Source organism: Pipistrellus kuhlii, unplaced genomic scaffold, assembly GCF_014108245.1.
Source record: "Pipistrellus kuhlii isolate mPipKuh1 unplaced genomic scaffold, mPipKuh1.p scaffold_m20_p_10, whole genome shotgun sequence".
Lineage (NCBI taxonomy): Eukaryota > Metazoa > Chordata > Mammalia > Chiroptera > Vespertilionidae > Pipistrellus > Pipistrellus kuhlii.
In genome coordinates this window covers 51,969,809-51,987,204 of record NW_023425405.1, presented here as the reverse complement: position 1 = coordinate 51,987,204, position 17,396 = coordinate 51,969,809, and the positions used below count along the sequence as shown (strand labels likewise).

General features: G+C 41.3%; 1 protein-coding gene across 2 annotated transcripts in view; it reads left to right on the top strand.

Moving 5' to 3' along the window:
* The first annotated feature begins 2,522 nt into the window (after positions 1-2,522).
* Positions 2,523-17,396, top strand: part of LAMB4 (laminin subunit beta 4) — an 84,537-nt gene continuing 69,663 nt past the window's right edge. For both annotated transcript variants that reach the window (XM_045578553.1, XM_045578552.1), the window contains exons 1-4: positions 2,523-2,685; positions 7,903-7,964; positions 12,050-12,207; positions 15,696-15,831. In XM_045578553.1, the coding sequence (XP_045434509.1) occupies positions 7,931-7,964; positions 12,050-12,207; positions 15,696-15,831 (328 nt within the window). In that variant the 5' untranslated portion in view covers positions 2,523-2,685; positions 7,903-7,930. The remainder of the gene's footprint in view (positions 2,686-7,902; positions 7,965-12,049; positions 12,208-15,695; positions 15,832-17,396) is intronic.

The following is a 17,396-nucleotide window of genomic DNA, read 5'->3' as shown; positions in this document are numbered from 1 at the left end:
AAAAAGTCCCATTTTTGTCTTCAGCATGGCTAGACCCAAAGCCTCTGCCCAGAGTTTCCACTCCACGTTTGCACAGCTCAGTCCAGCATCTGTTTCCAGCTGCAGCCACTGTGTGTGGGATCTGCGTGGCCAAAGACCGTGCGGCTTCTAGGTCCACGAGGCTATGGAAGGAACACGGGAGTGCCAGGAGGGAGCAGAGCAAGAGGAACAAGAGAGAGGGAGGGGAAGGAAAAGAGAATTCCTTTGTCTGGGGATTTTATGTTTCCAAATATTCACAGGCTTGCATGGGCTCCAGACCTCTGGGCAATTATCTTTGTTCCCAGGTTAGACTGACAGGCAAGCACCTTCTCTACGTCACTCCAACTTGACTGCAGGTGTCCATCTTCCCTTTGTTGGACCTCTTCCCCAAGTGATTTGCAGTGATTTGTAATGGTTTCCTGAGGAGTGAAATGTAGAGGGCTGCCTGAGATGGCACATAGACATTCTTTAAATTGTTAGCTGAGCCTGAGACACTGGCAGAGTACCTTTGTTCAGGTGTCAGCAGGGGTGGGTCTAGATATGTAAATCCAGTAATGCTAGGACCTACTTAAGAATGCAAATAGCTCCTTTGACCCTATAAACAAACCTTGCTGCCTTTCCATCAGAGAGATGGCACCCACCTAGCGCCCAGCTTGATGAATCTATTTCTGCCTCTTGTCTCTTTCTTTCTCTAATTTCTTAATCCCCAGCTCCTCCACTCAGGAACCTGTCATTTCCTGTGATGGACACGGAAAACAGAGAAACAGCCCACCACAGTGAAAAGTTTCAGCTTCCTGGTGAAGCTACCAGATGACCATGCTTATAATGTCTGGCCTTCCCTTTGCTTTCTTACTAATATTAATATTAATACTAACAATAATAATAACTGGCTAATTACAATGGTGACACCATTTCCACAAGCATGGCCAAAGGAAAGTCACCAGTACTGCACCAAGCACCAGCCTATGCTGAGAGAAACACAGGGACTTCGGGGGAAGCAGCCGAAGAAAGAGCCAAGACAGCTTCCCCCTTTGTTACTGAACCCCATCGATGGCTTAGAGAGGCCAGGCTCAGATTTTGGTTGTGTGCCTCAGGGGAATGAGAGGGAAAGAGAGAAATTAAGCGTAGCGGAGGTCCCTGGCTTACAGCTGAGTGGGCAAAGATGTCATGAACTGCGATGGGATGGAAATGAGGGAGACGGACAGGTTGGGACGACTGTGAACACTGTATGCTTGAGGTGCTGGTGAGTCATCCGGATAGAGATTCAATGGGCATGAAATCAAAGTTCAGGAAGCAGGTGGGGCTAGAGTTGGAGAAAGAAGTGGTTTAGGTTATTAAATTACCCAAATGAGTTGCCTGAGGAATACACACAGAAAGAGAAGGAGGTGCTCGGGTGCCAACGCTGAGGAATCACCAATGCTTAAAAGGAAGGTAGAAGAAGAGAATATTTTCTGCTTCATCTCCTTGGTATCTGAAAATATAAACAACTTTGTTTTGCTTGGTGACTTTCTGATATATTTGAATCCAATTAAATTAATGGAGAAATAAAACCTATCACCCCAATCTAATAAGTACTTAATGATATTATTTCCAGAACTTCACATTGTAGCATGCACTACCAAAGTATCCGGGTAATGGTGACAACGGAGAGACGTTTTCCAAGACTGAGTGAGTTCTGAAAGACTGCGGCAACAATTACAGGCAAGGACTGCCGAGTCCGTGGCCCAGCCACCATCTGGCCTCTGGAACTTCTCATTTCTTTCTTTTTTCTTCTTTTCTGTTTGGTATGAGCCATTTCTTCTTTTTCTGACAGATGCCAGTGTTATAAATCAGTGAAACGAGTTTGTTAATTTTGTCTTAATGTTGTATCTGTAGAGATGTTTACAGCTCAAATTCTAGAAGCCAAAATATGCCATGGACTGTCTCCCTCTTCCTCTGTGTCATCAGACACAGATTCCTTTTGAAGGTAAAGCTGGATGATCAAGCAAAAGACTCTCCTACTTAGTGAATCATGAAAACGTCTGCATTTATCACTCATTTCCAGGTTGAGAGTTTGCTTTATAAAGTATTATTATTGCAAGTAGGAAGGAAAATGTGTTTGAATAGGCCCATAATTTTCACCCGAGTGAATCTCCCCAAACAATTCATTCCTTGAGAGGGCGTTGCACCTCTGTGGCTTTTGTGAGCACAATGTAAGCTCTGATTCTCTACGAGTCTTCCTCCTGAATTTCACATGGCAAGAGCAACAAAGCACTGCAATCTTGGTTATAAATTTTGCAGGAATGTTGCAGTTTGCAGCTATGGCCCCTAATTGCAACTCCTGGTAGTCATTGTTTGCAGAAGTTGGACACATAAATGACCATTTGCTGTAAAATCTAATGTCCTCTCTCTCTCTCTCTCTCTCTCTCTCTCTCTCTCTCTCTCTCTCTCTCTCTCTGTGTGTGTGTGTGTGTGTGTGTGTGTGTGTGTGTGTGTGTGTAAGTCAAAACTTAAGGCAAGTAACTTTACAAAACACCTTTTTTGGCAGGTTTTGGAATACTTCTCTTTTTTCCCTACCCTCAGATGCCTCGGGGAAAACATTTTCTACTTAAATTGACTCTTACTTTCAGGTGTGCCTTTACATGCCCTGCCTGCTGCCTGCTCCTATCAACAGACTCTCAAATCCCGGTAAGTCTCACCTTCTATCTCAATGGCAAGTTGGCATTTTTTGGATTAAGTGAAGGTATCAGCAAGCTCAGAATTTGTTGGGTATGTGGGGCACCAGCATAGAGTATAATATATCAGAGCATAGAGTAGAATCATTGTTTCTACAGAAAGATCAATAGTCAGACATGCATATGTCATACAGAACCCAATGGGAAGAGTGGACGCTTAGTGCACAGTGGGATGCAGCCAATGACCTGAAGTTCTCTGTTCCCTGAAGGAAGCATGAAATGAAATGAAATGAAATGAAATGAAATGAAATGAAATGTTGAGCTGCACCATTTAAAATTGTGTATTAGGTAAATGCTTACTTTATTATGGTGATACAACTTGTGACAAGTGAGAAAAAAATTCTAATTCTATAGAACTGCCCATGTCTTCAAAATGTTTCTGTTAGTATCCTAGGTGTGTGTAAATACTGTGTTAAAACAAACAAACAAACAAAAAAAAAAACAAAAAAAAACCATACTTTCTGCTGTAATTGAAAGAAAATAAGCTTTATGGCTTCCATTACTCATTCCTCTTTGTGATGCAATTTAGGCAATGCAGCTGGAATATTTGATGATTTCTGATGCAAAGTGGGAAAAGGTATTACACAAATAAGGGAAAGTTAAACATAACTTTGTTGCCTGAGCACAGCCTGCAAGTGAGGGCAGATGAAGTAAAGTTAGTGAACAGTCAGTAAATTAAAGTCAATTAGCAATGCCAAAAAGTTATATATTTTACTGTCTATTGCAACCCTTCAAACATTTTGAGACTTTTATTGAAACACAATGTATTTTAAGACCTGCATCCATCCAGCAACATTCATTAAACAACTAGAGGCCTGATGCACAAAGATTTGTGCAAGAACAGGCCTTCCTTCCCTGGCTGCTGGCACTGCCTTCACTCTGGCCAGAGCTGCCTTTCCGCCTTTCCACACTGTCCAGGGTCCCTGAGTAGCTGGGGGCAGGGTGGAACACCTGTGTCCTGTCCCGGCCCAGACTGCTCAGCAAGATATGCAAATTAACCCACCATCTTTGTTGGGTTAATTTGCATACTCCTGATTGGCTGGTAGGTGTTGCAAAGGTACGGTCAACTTGCATCTTACTCTTTTATTAGTATAGGTGACCAAAATACATCTACAATACATGCTTCTCATCCAAAGAGGGGGTAATAGTATATTTATTCATCCCAATTATTTTTACATGCATCACTTGAACTCACCAATGAATTTAACAAGAAAACATTTCATCTAGCCCCTGTGAGGCTTTGCACATGTCAGCTCTGATAAACCAGCCTGAAAAGCAGCACCAATTACATGGATAGCTTGAGGAAGGATGGTGTGAATGAGATTACCACGACACCTGAACTGTGCGGTATGTGCCTTTCTGGGCTTCATAATGCCTGTGTAGGTGATTTCAGATAATAGAACTCCTAAAAGTTGCCAGACTTCCTATAATATAAGACTCGTGTAGTTTAGGGCTTAGATGACCTGAAATGGGAAACAGAAAACAGGGAGTAAAAACTAGAGAGAGCTGAGCAATTTGTAGAAACAAAGGGTGGGATGCCAGGCCCTGGCTAAGGGCGCTGAAGCCACCTGCAGTTTTATGGGGCTGGGGTTGTCCTATGCATGAGAAGATACTGATTTGGGGGCATCCCTAGCCCCTACCCACTAGGTGTTAACAGTATCCCTCTTCCTTACTGTCACAGCCAGGCATGTCTGCAGATATGGGCAAACGTTCTCTGCAGGGAAAACTAACCCATTGAAAACCATTGCACAACACTTTTCTGAGAAGCAGAAAAGCTGATGTGGGCCTAGGATTTGCAGCATAATTACAGCCATCAGCCATAATCCACATTCACCAAGAAAGAAGTCAAGATTCATTTGCAGTGGGACATAGAAAAGCGGGTATGATTTAAATCCCTTTACCACATTTTATTGGATCATTTCAGGGAGAATACTTTTAGCAGCCAGAATTAACTCATCTCTTCAGTTGCTGTGCCTCAGGCTTTCAGAGATAGCTGGATTAAAGGATTTTAAATCCCAGGTGTTCAATGGGGCCACTCCCATTTCTTGGGAGGGGGGGAAGGGAAGAAAGCTAGGGACCCCAGCCCTTCCCACCCTCTTCTTACTGGGCCCTGCAGAAGCTCCTGGTGTGAATGCTTTGGACCATGGGCCAAAGCTTCTGACTTGGAAGCTGTGACTCCTTCACAGCATGTGGTTCAGGATCAAGCCTAGTTCTAAATCAGTTCTAAATGGAGACAATACTGGGAATGAAGCCCACTTCAGAATGTCTTCCAGCTATGATATAAAAAAAATTAGGACTAATGATGGGTGCTTATATCTATAACCCTCTTTACCTCCCAAGCAATTTCTAATACAACATTCAAACTTTCATATTTAAAGACAGCCCAGTGAAACTGGGGCTCTGGAAAGTAAAAATATATATATATATATATATATATATATATATATATATATATATATATATATATGAAATAGGGAAAATGTTAAGTACTGAAAGCCATAGACTAGGTCATGGGGGAAGAGACAGGTAAAAGGTCAGCACCAGGGAACAACCAGGATTGGCAATTGATACAAGGACCTCAAAACCAAGGTTACAATAGCAGCAGGAAGGGGCCTCCATGACACACCATAATTAAAATGCCCAAGATGCTTTAATAAAAAACAAACCCAGACACATAGAAACATGAACAGATTGTTGAATCTCAGAGGGAAGGCAGGGCAGGGTGGGTCTGAAGAGTTCAACCAGTGAACTTGTATGCATATATGCATAACATATGGACACAGACAATGGGGTGGTGAGGGCCTGGGGGTAGGGAGCGATGGGAGCAGGCTGGAAGAGGTTAATGGGGGGAAAAGGAAGACCTATGTAATGCTTTCAACAATAAAGATTTTTTTAAAAAAATTAAAAATATTAAATGCCCAAGGTTAAAGACAAAGAGAGAGTCTTAAAAGCTGCAAGAGAAAGGCAATTAGTTACTTACAAAAGAACTTCCATAAGACTATCAGCTAACTTTTCAACAAAAACATTTCAGGCCAGGAAGGATTAGCATGAAATATTTAAAGTAATAAAAAGCAATGACCTACCCACCAAGGCTATCATTTAAAATTGAAAGAAAATTAAAGAGCTTTCCAGACAAGAAAAAATAAAAGGAGTTTATCACCAAACCAGTATTATAAGAAACTAATGACCCCCTGCATGAAATTTGTGCAAGGAGGGTGGGGGTGTGTGAGTGGGGGGTGTCCCTCAGCCTGAACTGCATCCTCTCCAATCTGGGACTGCAATCTGGGACCGCTGGCTCCTAACCGCTTACCTGCCTGCCTGCCTGATCACCCCTAACCACTCTGCCTGCTGGCCTGCTTGCCCCCAACTGCACCCTTCCTGATGGCCTGCTCAACCCCAACTGCCCCCCCTGCCAGCCTGCTTGCCCCCAGCTGCCCCACCCCCGCCAGCCTGATCACCCCCAACTTCCCTCTCCTCCTGACCTGATCACCCCTAACTGCCTTTGCCTCAGCCCCACCACTATGGCTTTGTCCAGAAGGACATCCTGAAGGCCTTTCAGAAGGTCCCCCAGTCTAATTAGCATATCACCCTTTATTAATATAGGTGTTAAAGGGTGAAGAAGTTTGAGAACCACTGGATTATGCTCTTCCCTTAGAATGGAATCCAGGGGGAGACCAGGCATATTGGGCAAATTAATGAGGTCTAGGTGTTTGTGAGCCACTGCTGGTTCTCAACCCTGGCTACACATAGAATCCTCTGGGGAGCATCTTAAACACATTGACACTAGGGTCCCACCCCCAGCAATACTGATTGAATTGATCTGGGTTGGGCCTGAGCATTGGTAGCTGAAAAATCTCCGCAGGTACCTAGCATAAAATATTATTCAAGGAAAGAATGAAGCATGCAGGGCAGAGTTCTGAATCCAGAACAACATCAGGATTTGAGATTTCATGCTACCAAACTCGTAGCTAGGTAATTGACCGACGCCACATGCTCTGACTGAGGAAACGGCCACAAGAATCCACCACGTAGGAAAAGTGCTCAGGGTCAGGTGGCCCACGCAGAGCGGACTTCCTCTGGCTCCATTCTGGACTCTCCTACAGGTCTTCACTGGGTTCTGTGTGTGGGGATTATACAAAACTTGCAGGTTTTTCGTCACAGATCTCACAGCTGGAGATGCTGTGAGGGCTGCCTCTCTCACTCGGTCATTGTCTTAGGATATTGGACGGCTAGGATGACCCCAGGCCGTGTAAAGAACTTGGATCACAGAGTGGGAAATTCATCAAAAATCAGGCATTTCAAAACACTGTCCAAGGGTCTTCATTTAGGAGTGTGGCATTTGTGTTCAGGAAGGTGGCATTCAAGACAAAGGGCATGAGAGGAGGGAGCAACAAGCAGAAAGTGGTGTCCCAATGCTTGAATTTAGGGAATGTGAGATCAGAGGGCTAAAGACGTGGGGTTAGTAAGATAAACAATTCATTCATTAGGACAGGCCTTAAAGGCTAGGATGTCAAAAATAATTCCCACATATAAATACATGAAAAATACTTTTTACTCACTACCATTCATATAAATACATTAAAATAATAACGACTGTCCGAAGTTTCTGCATGTTAATTGTATGATTAAAATTTGTTCTAAATAATGAGATGGGCAAAAGTCATTTAAAATAAAAATATGCAAAGGAAATTATACTTTTCCATATCATTTCCCACATATGGTTGCATTTTGTGATTTCAAAATAGAAAACAAATATTTGTAAAAGTTGTATGCATTCTTTTTTTGTTGTTGTTATTATTAATCCTCACCTGAGGATATTTTCCCATTGATTTTTAGAGAGTGGAAGGAAGGGGAAGAGACAGAGAAAAGAGAAACATTGATGTGAGGGAGATATACCAATTGGTTGCCTTTTGTATGCCCTGGTCAGAGCCAGGTATCACCCTTGACCAGAATCGAACCCTGGACCCTTCAGTCTGCAGGCCAACACTCTATCCTTTGAGCCAAACTGGGTAGGGCTATGTACTCTTATTTTTTAAGGACTTGGGCACTATAGGTATTTTGTGTCCCTAAAGGATAAGAACCATCGGACAACTTTTCAAATCATTTACAATTGATACAATTAATTGAGTTTATCAGTGACTGATTTAACCTCCTTTTTTTAACCTAGCAGAATTGGAGTTAAACATTTCCTGACAAGAATGCAATTTCAACTGACCTTTCTTTTGCACTTTGGTGAGTATTCATTGTCAAAAATCAATTTTCTGCTTGTATTAAATTGTTCTAAAATATTTAATGAAAATAGTTTTTAAACATATCCACCTTCTTTCTATACTGCTATATATTTTCATGGCTCTTCTGTTGTATAATTGTCAAGCAACTAAAAAATTTCACTCAAATATGTTTACTATCCACATATAGTTATTTCTGTCACCCTTTCATGGAATATTATCCTCAGCAGATAAATAAAGAAAGATATAAAGAAAGCCAGATACTTTCAGATTCATAATTGACAACTATAATGCATTTCAATTTTTAAAAATAGCTCTTCCTTGAATGTAGCACTTGTCCCAGTGATGTGGGCCCAGCTTATAGGCAAAATTCCCTCTTCTCAGTAAGCAGCAGCTCTGAGTTAAAAGGCCAAATTCTCTGTGTCTGTGCTATTTTTAATAAGCTGAGAATAATTTACATCAGCCATAGAAAAGATGTTTCCAACAATTACTCTCTTTGATCTGGACTTTTCTGTCTATAACAGACCTGCTCTTGCTTTCTGAGTACAAACTTGCATAGCATCTTCTCTTGAGACATTCATACTGAATTTCTTCATGGCAGCAAACTTTAAGAATGTTGTCTTTTAATTTTGCAATTTTTAAACCCCAAGGCAATATCCCAATTAGATTTCCTGATCATGAAGGAAAGAACAGCTCTAGAAGGGAAACGCTAGTTTATTCTTTGTTGAAAATTCCCTGACTCAAGAGAGGTGAGTCACAAGTGGGAAGAAACAAGGTGTGTTAGGCTGCACCCCAGGACTCTAAAGCTCAGATCTGGCCTCAGGCAATCAGAGAAGAGTCGTCTCATCTACACCTGGTTTGGCTGTTCTCTTTGGGATGAAGCCAACATTCAAAATTAGAAGCAACCCCTGAAGATGGCTACGCCCTCTCCCCAGCCTCGAGAGCACGTGGCTTACCCCTCGCACAGACTCCTCCTCAAGGAGCTCCCTCTCTCTGGAGGAAAGGGTCTTCAAAACTAAATTAGCAGAAAAGCCTGAGCTGCAATACATGCTGGATTTCTAAATCCAAGGTACCCTGACCTAACCCAAATGTCTAGGTTTTGCCTAGGGTCAAACCATAAACCAGGTTAACCCCACACGCCATCAGCTTGGGCACTCTCTGCTTCGACCTTAGGCTTCCATACAAACACCAGAGCCTTTCTGAACACTTTGTCTTGCATTCTGACTAAGGAAAACAAGAAGAAAGAGTCCTAAAACACGTACTGGCCCCAGGTTTGGGGAACAGGATGCAAAGTGCAAACCTCATCTACTGTGCATTCTCTGGACTTTTCCTCTCATGTAAATAATGCGTGTGAGCACATGGATGTATGTCTACAGCCTCTGAAACTCTGATGTGCACTCCAAGGTTCATGAAAACATCTTAGGTGTTTCAGAAAATTATAGCAATTTACAAAATTACTGAGAGATTACATAATAATGGTTATTTCTACAAAGCGATCCTTCGTTTTTCAGAAAATTTGCTGTGCATTTTCTTTAAATGACCAGATCTACATTCATTCTTAGTAAGTTTCTATCTTTAAGTTGTATGTCATTTTTGAGGAAAATGTTTATTTTCTAAAGACATAAACATCTTTATTCTTCGTCTTTTCTGTATTAGTTCCAGTGTAATCATTACCAATGTGACAATCTGGCAGCTGAAATCTCTAGTTCAGGAAGGATATTGCTCAGGTTATCTCCAGGCAAGAAGCCTTAACTACTTAGGTTTCAGGCCACTTTTTGCCAAGTATTTAGACCATAAGTTCATGTTTGCACTTAGCATATTACATGAATAATAGTTAACTAAGTCCTGGAATATGCCTGTTTTAGAAAAGTACACATCTGAATAAGACAAGTTTGGCCAAGTTAGGTTATAAAAGCAGGTTAAATCTCTAAGGCAATGATTCTAATAAAAGATTTCAGGATGGAACTTGTCTAAAGGAATAAAACCTGAAGGGAAATCTTAGTTAATCCACATGTAGCATTAGCAGAGACTTTATGCCTGACTTTATTTTAAAAAGCCTCTGTCTATTAGAATCCCAAATTCTAATTAGTTATTTGCCCTGGATGCCAATTCTATGATAAATGGAGATCTGCGTTTTATTATTGGGTGAGTAAAAGATAAATTCATGTTAACTAATCTAAGATCATTTATCATAAAATGAAATAAAAGCTGCATGATGGAATTAAGTTTCTTCATGCATTTATCTCAAAGAAAGAGAAATAAATGTTGGGTTTTTGTTTTTTTTTTTAGAAGAATAATCTTTGCAATGAGATTGAAGATAGAAAATTCCCTGTTCAAACTGACATTTGGCAACCTGTGGGGAAGTAGATATTATGTATCATATGATCTATGAATGTTTATAGACTGATAATAATAAAAAAAAATAACCAGATTAAAAGAATGCTTCATGTGGGAAATGTATGCATAAGAGAAAGAACATTATTTTTCAGAAGCCATCTTTTTGGAGGACAAGTTGAAGGAAAGAAATCCATTAGCTATAAAACAAGGAAATAAAAAATTCTTTATTTTTACAATTGAGAAGAAACCAACTTAGTTCATAGAACAGTAATTTTTATTTTTATTTTTTCATTTAAGGCCAATCCTCTCACTCCAGTCTATTGAAATCAGGTCTTGGCATAAACGGTCTCAGGGGAAAAGTACATAAGAGCGGCTGGGACAGGTTGTATGTGTATTATTTTAGAATGCAGGTTTACTTGATTCACCATCCAGAGGCTGGTGGGGTGATTTTGAGGAAAGGGAGAATTGTTGGATTTTTTACTTTGCATTTTTAGATCATTGCAGGTTCTCATGCAGTTTTAAGAAATAATACAGAGATATCACATATACCTTTCACCCAATTTCCCCCATCTTGCATAACTATTGTACAATATCCCAACCAGAAGATTGACATTGATATATAGTCTATTGACCTTATTGAAATTTCACCAGTTTTACATACACTCATTTGTGTGTGTGTGTGTGTGTGTGTGTGTGTGTGACAGGTGTAGGTTCCTGTATTCACCAATTCACCATCAAAGTTAACATACCAAACAGTTTTATCATCTTAACGATCCCTAATATTACCCCTTTATCTCCACTCCCCACATCCCTCCTTGACTCCCCAACCCCCTGACAGTCTATTCTCCATCTCTACAATTTTGTCATTTAAGAAATTGAATTATGCAGTAGGTAACCATTGAGATTGGCCTTTTTACTCAATATAACTCCTTTCATTTTCGCCCACATTGTTGCATATTTCATTGATTTGCTAAGTGCTATTCCATGGTATGGATGTACCACATTTGGCTTATTGAAGTAAATCTGGATAGTTTCCAGTTTTTGTTTATTTGTTTGTTTGTTTACTATTATAAGTAAAGATGCTATGAATATTTGTATATAGTTGTTTTTTTGTTTGTTTTTTTGGTAAACATAAATGTTCATTTCTCTGGAAGTGCAATTGCTGGACTGTATGATAAGCACATGCTTAACTTTATAAGAAACCTCCATACTTTTCTCCCGAGTCACTGTGCCATTTTACATTCCCACTAGTCGTGTATGAGTCATCCTGTTTTTTCCACATTCTCTCCAGCATCAAGTGTTACTGCTGCTTTTTTTATGTTACCCATTCTGATAAGAATGTAGTACTATTCTTATTGTGGCTTTGATTTGCATTTTCCTAATGGCTAATGAGGAGGAGTAAGGGTTAGGGAAGTGAAGTCGGATATGGTCCCAGCTGAGGGCAGGCTCCAGCCTCCTCCCAGGAAGAGGTTCTGAGCATAATTTGCACAGTGAAGTGGATCCTCGCCTGAGGGGATGGAGCTGTCTTTGAAGTAAGCTCTTATCATTCATTAGCTACAGGATGGCCAGAGAGAATGTAGGTGGTATTACCCCACAGGCCAGGAGATTTCCACTGGACTGAGGGCCCCAACAGCATCCTGGACAAGGGTCTTACTGATCAACAGAACTGGTATTGAAAGTAGACTAACTTTTCCAATGTAGCCAGTTGCCTTCTGTTCCCCTTTCTAAGTAGCTGTTTCTGTTGTGTTCAAGGGTTGCTCAGTTTTGCAAAAGCTGAAGATAAATGCAGCAGGGGTGCCTGTCATCCCCCGACCGGCAACCTCCTAGTGGGACGCAGCACGCAGCTCACAGCTTCTTCCACCTGTGGGCTGGATGGAGCCCAGAGATACTGCATCCTCAGCTACCTCGAGGTGGGTTGGTTCTTTGTTATTTGTTGAGACATTATTTAATCAATGATGTAGATTCTTGCCCCAGGTACCTCTGGAGCTGCTCAGACAACAGCATGAGAGACAACACGCCTTTCAGAACATCAGAGACACAATTCAAAGCCAGGAAACCTTGATAGATTGGAAAAGAGGGAAGATCTGCTTCATCTATTTCTTATAACCTTTAGAAGTGGACAGAAAAGTCTTTTCAGTTCAGTCTTTGAAGGGAATTACTATGCAATGCGGCTGCCTTAGTGACTCCCGTGGAGTTAGCATCATTGACTTACTGGAAATACTTTGAAGCCCTGACATCTTTCGGTGGAATCCCGGGGCTTCTGTTGTTTTTTTTTAGCCTCCGCTTGAGCAGAATTGATCTAGTTTCCTTAGTTTATCAATGTCCCAAGTGCATTTTTTTGTTTTCTTCAAGTTTAAGGTGACCAGATGTCCCACTTTTGGCGGGACAGTTACAATTTTTAACAATTTGTCCCACGGCATTTTAAAAAGTCCAAAAGATTTAAAAGAATCTTTCCAAAAATCAGGACTTTTTTTTTTTTAATATATTTTATTGATTTTCCACAGAGAGGAATGGAGAGAGACAGATAGCTAAAAACGTTGATGAGAGAGAAACATGTACCAGCTGCCTCTTGCACACCCCCTACTGGGGATATGCCGGCAACTAACGTACATGCCCCCGACCGGAATCGAACCCGGGACCTTTCAGTCCGCAGTCCGACCGCAGTCCGACGCTCTACCACTGAGCCAAACTTGTTTCGGCCAAAAATCAGGACTTTTTAAAAATGCCGCGGGACACGGGACAAATTGTTAAAAATCGGGACTGTCCTGCCAAAAGCGGGATGTCCGGTCACCTTATTCAAGTTAGCATAATTGACTCGAGGCCGTTCTACTAAACATGAGTTCTCATAGTCGGACCCTAGAGCTAGCGGGGTGCAGCTTGGAATTCACTGCCCAGTCTCACAAGCCACTTGGAAACTGCCGTGCCTAAAAAGCGTAGTATCCCTCTGTGAATATATTTGGGGCTTTTTCTTTTTTTTTCTTTTTTTCTCTTTAAGACCAGTTTATTAAAAGGACAAGTTGCCTTACAGTTCTTTTCCTCCCTGTGTTCTGGGAGCAGCGCAAGCATCCAAGGTCATCTATGCATCCTACCTGCTGAAAAGCCGGGCAGTCACGTCAGCCCTTCAACGAGAGGATGTTTAGGAAGGAAGCTGGACTCGGGCCTAATGCTGATGGCCCAGGTTTTTCCACGTATTGTTCTTTGCGGCACCTCCTGGATGGTCTCTGGGAAATGCTTTGTATTCTAATTGGTTTCTAGTAAAAGAGGATGGTTATAAATAAGTGGAGACACTACCTGAGAGCTTAGCGCTGTTCTAAGTTTGGGAAGCACTTGTGTCAGAGAGCAAATGCTCTGCCCGTGCAAGGAAATGACGCTGGGGAAGTGTTGCTCAACGCTAGGTCAAGTGGGACGGATGACTCTTTAAGTAGCTTTGTGAGTCCAGGGCCTGTGGACAAAGAAGTGGTTCTGGGCTTTAATATTAGAAACTTTCTGACCGGACGCCAGCCATCTTGTTCGTCTGCCACTGGCATTTACTTTCTATGGCCATAGCCAACTCATAATGTACTCACAGAGTAATTAGAAAGTCATATTCCTACATCTTAATTTCACTCGACCAAAAGCAGAAAGAAATCAAACTTCAGAAGCTTTTTTTTCTTTTCTTAGAAAATCCCAGAAATCTTAAAAATCTTAGAGCTAGAAAAAAAAAAAATCTCTAAATCTCTCCAGCTGACAACGTATCGCAGGTGGGGCTACCAGTGCTGGTGCATGGGGACATGGTGCAGGGTGAGAGCGATTCTCCCATCTGTTATCTGGCAAGTACAGCATCCTCTCCAAAACCTGCAGGTCAACATGGACCCACAGTGCTACCCGAGCGGGATCCCCACTTCATCACCACAAATAAGCATCCTCTGCAGCCAGTCTCAGCAAAGACTAGGCTCCTGAAATGTTTACAGAAAGAGTAGCCCACAAGCCCTGAGTATAAGCATGTCCCCTGTAATCCCAGATCGGGACACCTGCAGGAATCAACCAAAGAGTGGAGAGGAAGGTTGATGTTTCTCTCTCTCTCCCTTCCTCTCTCTAAAATCAAATTTTTAAAAATATATTTTTTAAAATCATCATGCATTCATTCAACAGATTTTATTGAACATCTACTAGGTTCCAGACACTATACTAGGTAAGGAGAATACAAAGTCCTTGCCCTCATTCATCTTAAAGTCTAATGAAGGCAATAGACAGTAACCCAATGACTATACAATATAGTCTCAAGTAGTATAAGCACTTAGAGAATATTGCCAAGCAGGGTAAGGGATAGAGGCTAGCAGAGGCCATTAGGGTGGGAGGAGGTGGAATTTTAGAAGTCAAGGAAAATCTGAGTACAGCTTGTGTTGAGATGTAAATATTCTAAGGCAGGAGAGTTCTTGGTAAGCTCAGGGAAATGCAAGAAATAAGCGCAGCTAGGGCTGAGTGCATCAGGGAAGACAAGCAAGGAGGTGGCCCTGGTGAGGCCATGTAGGCCCTTGTAAGCCATGTCAGGACATAAGCTCAATGTTCACAGCGCATTCACTGTTGTAGGCAATTTCCACCACGGGATTGTGATAAACAGCTCCTGCTCCCTGAAGGCTTTGCCAAAATGCTCCTCTAGGGACCCACATATTAGCCAGGAACAACTGTGCGGGTCATTGGCATCTTTCAGAAATCCCTGGAGATTTCCTTAGGAGTTTTAAGTAAGTATAGCTATAAGCAGACGTGAAGTTAGGCAAATTCCAAGGCCAATCTCGGCTGTCTGGCCTTGGAAAAGATATCTCAAGCAAAACTAGTTCCAGTTCCCAAAAAAACCTTCTAGTTTGTGAGACAAGAGGTGGGGCTCTCTGCTGTAAGTTTATAAAAATCTTTTACAAAATCCACAATGTGTAATATAAAGATTTTGGCATTGGAAGCTTTTCCACCAAAAACTATGTCTGAGAGAGAAAGGATAATGATGCAGATAGCCTAGTGGTCCACTGCTTTATTAGTTTCATAGCAAATAGTCTTTTTTTTTTTTTTTTTTTTTTTTTTACTAAAGGAAATAATTCCACTCAAAGAGTACGTTCTAATTATTTCTCTGTAGTTTAAAATAATCTCCAGATCATCTGCCCCTTGTATGAGAAAAAAATTAGTTCCGCATGTTTGCATTTTTGCTCCAAATATGTAAATTTATAAAAATCCTTTCATATTTTAAATTCATTTGTTATTGTATTTAAGCACCTATTGATGGAAAAATTGATGTCTTGTTATTTCCTCTGCTTTTTATTTTTAGCCAGATTGAATGGCAAATATAGTAAGTACAGCTTGTTTTTAAATTTAGGTCAACAATAAGTAATTACAGTTCTTTATTTTAAATTTTAATGGCGACATTTTCCAGGGGGAGCAAAAATGCTTCATCTGTGACTCCAGATTTCCATACGATCCGCACGCCCATCCCAACAGCCACACCATTGAGAATGTGATTACAAGTTTTGAACCAAATAGAGAAAAGAAATGGTGGCAATCTGAAAATGGTATGAATAAGTTCCTTTCCAATTTGTTTTTTTCATATTTTTAGTAACATGTCTTTCTGTATGATTTTAAGTGTCAGGCAAGTTTTTGTTTTGTTTTGTTTTTTATTTTGGAATGGAACAGTATCCACCAGAATGTAGAGCCCGTATAAGAACAAATTTCCTTTTCATTTTAAGAAAGATTTTTTTTTTTCTAGAGAAAAAGAAGTCTATTTTAAGCACATAACTCAGAATGTTTCACTCTTTCCATGTCTGAGAAGAAAATATCTCTGCATCCTTTTGTTCTTTGTAAAAAAAAAAAAAAATAATAATAATAATAATAAAGAAATTTATGAGGTGTTGGTAAATAAAGGCTAATATAAAACACACTAAGTGGAATTACTAATGCCAGGAGACGTCTCAGAGTTCACGCCATGTGTTTTTCCTTCTTCAACACACAAAGGAGGAGAGAAAAATGACACTTTGTGTCTTCCCACAAGCCAAAGGATTTGACACAAAAAAATGAATTGAAAGGATAGTTGGCTACCAACTGAAGTTCTCTCCCTTCTGGATGTATGCCCTTCTCTAGTCACAATCAACTGTAGTATTGAACCTCGCACTGGCCCTGACCATTCTAAGTTTGAACCTGGCCGGGGATTTCTCATTTCCCCTTCTCCCCGTGCCACCCCAGCTTTGGGCGTCATATGCTTGAATCAATGTAGACTGGCTCACTCATGATGGCTCCTCTTCAACATGGGGCCAGTTCTGCTCTATAGCCATTTAGTCTCCCATGCCCAGCATTTGTCCCACATCTCCTCCCAGAAGGAATCCCCTGTGTCATGACTGCTTACATAGAACCAGGGTTCTCTACCAAGAATTTTAGAGAGGGAAAGGAGATCGCCTTTCTAGAAAGGGTGAGGAGCCCATGACAGAGCCTGGGGTGTGGCTGCCCGCTCAGCGGCAAACCCTTCCTCACCGGAAGGTGAGCTGCCCGCCGTTCGGTGCAGCCCGGCCACTGTGCTGTGGGCTGTGCTGCCCAGTAGCCAGGCCCTCGCCATGTACAACATGTCTCATTCGAACTGAGGTGTGCTCTACGTAGGAAACCATCCCAGGTTTCTGACACTCAGTTTGGGGTGAAAATGTGTGATAAAACATTGCTAATTTTTAAAATATTGATGGCATGTCCAAATGAGAATATTTCTTATTTTGGGAGGTTAAATATATTAAAAATAATTGCACTTACTGAAATGTGACTGCCAGAAAAAAATTTAAATGACACCATTTAAAAAAAAAAAATTTTTAAATGGACGGCGCACTTTAGCGAGACCAGAGCTTCCATCATGCCCAGATTAGGGCCAGTCCTTCATGTCCATGATGAGGTGATGGCAGCTGATAGTCTCCGTGCAAAGTTCTGGCCAGGATAGGTCTGTCTTCTCAGCCACAGAGGAGCCCACGGGTCCTCGCTCTAAGCTGTGTTATATGCGGACTGAGAGTAAAACCGGTACAAATGATGGTTAGCAGCTGTTGGAAGGATAGGGCGTGCCAATTGTACCATGCTCTGGCTTGCTAGCTCACACTGGGTGTCGTCA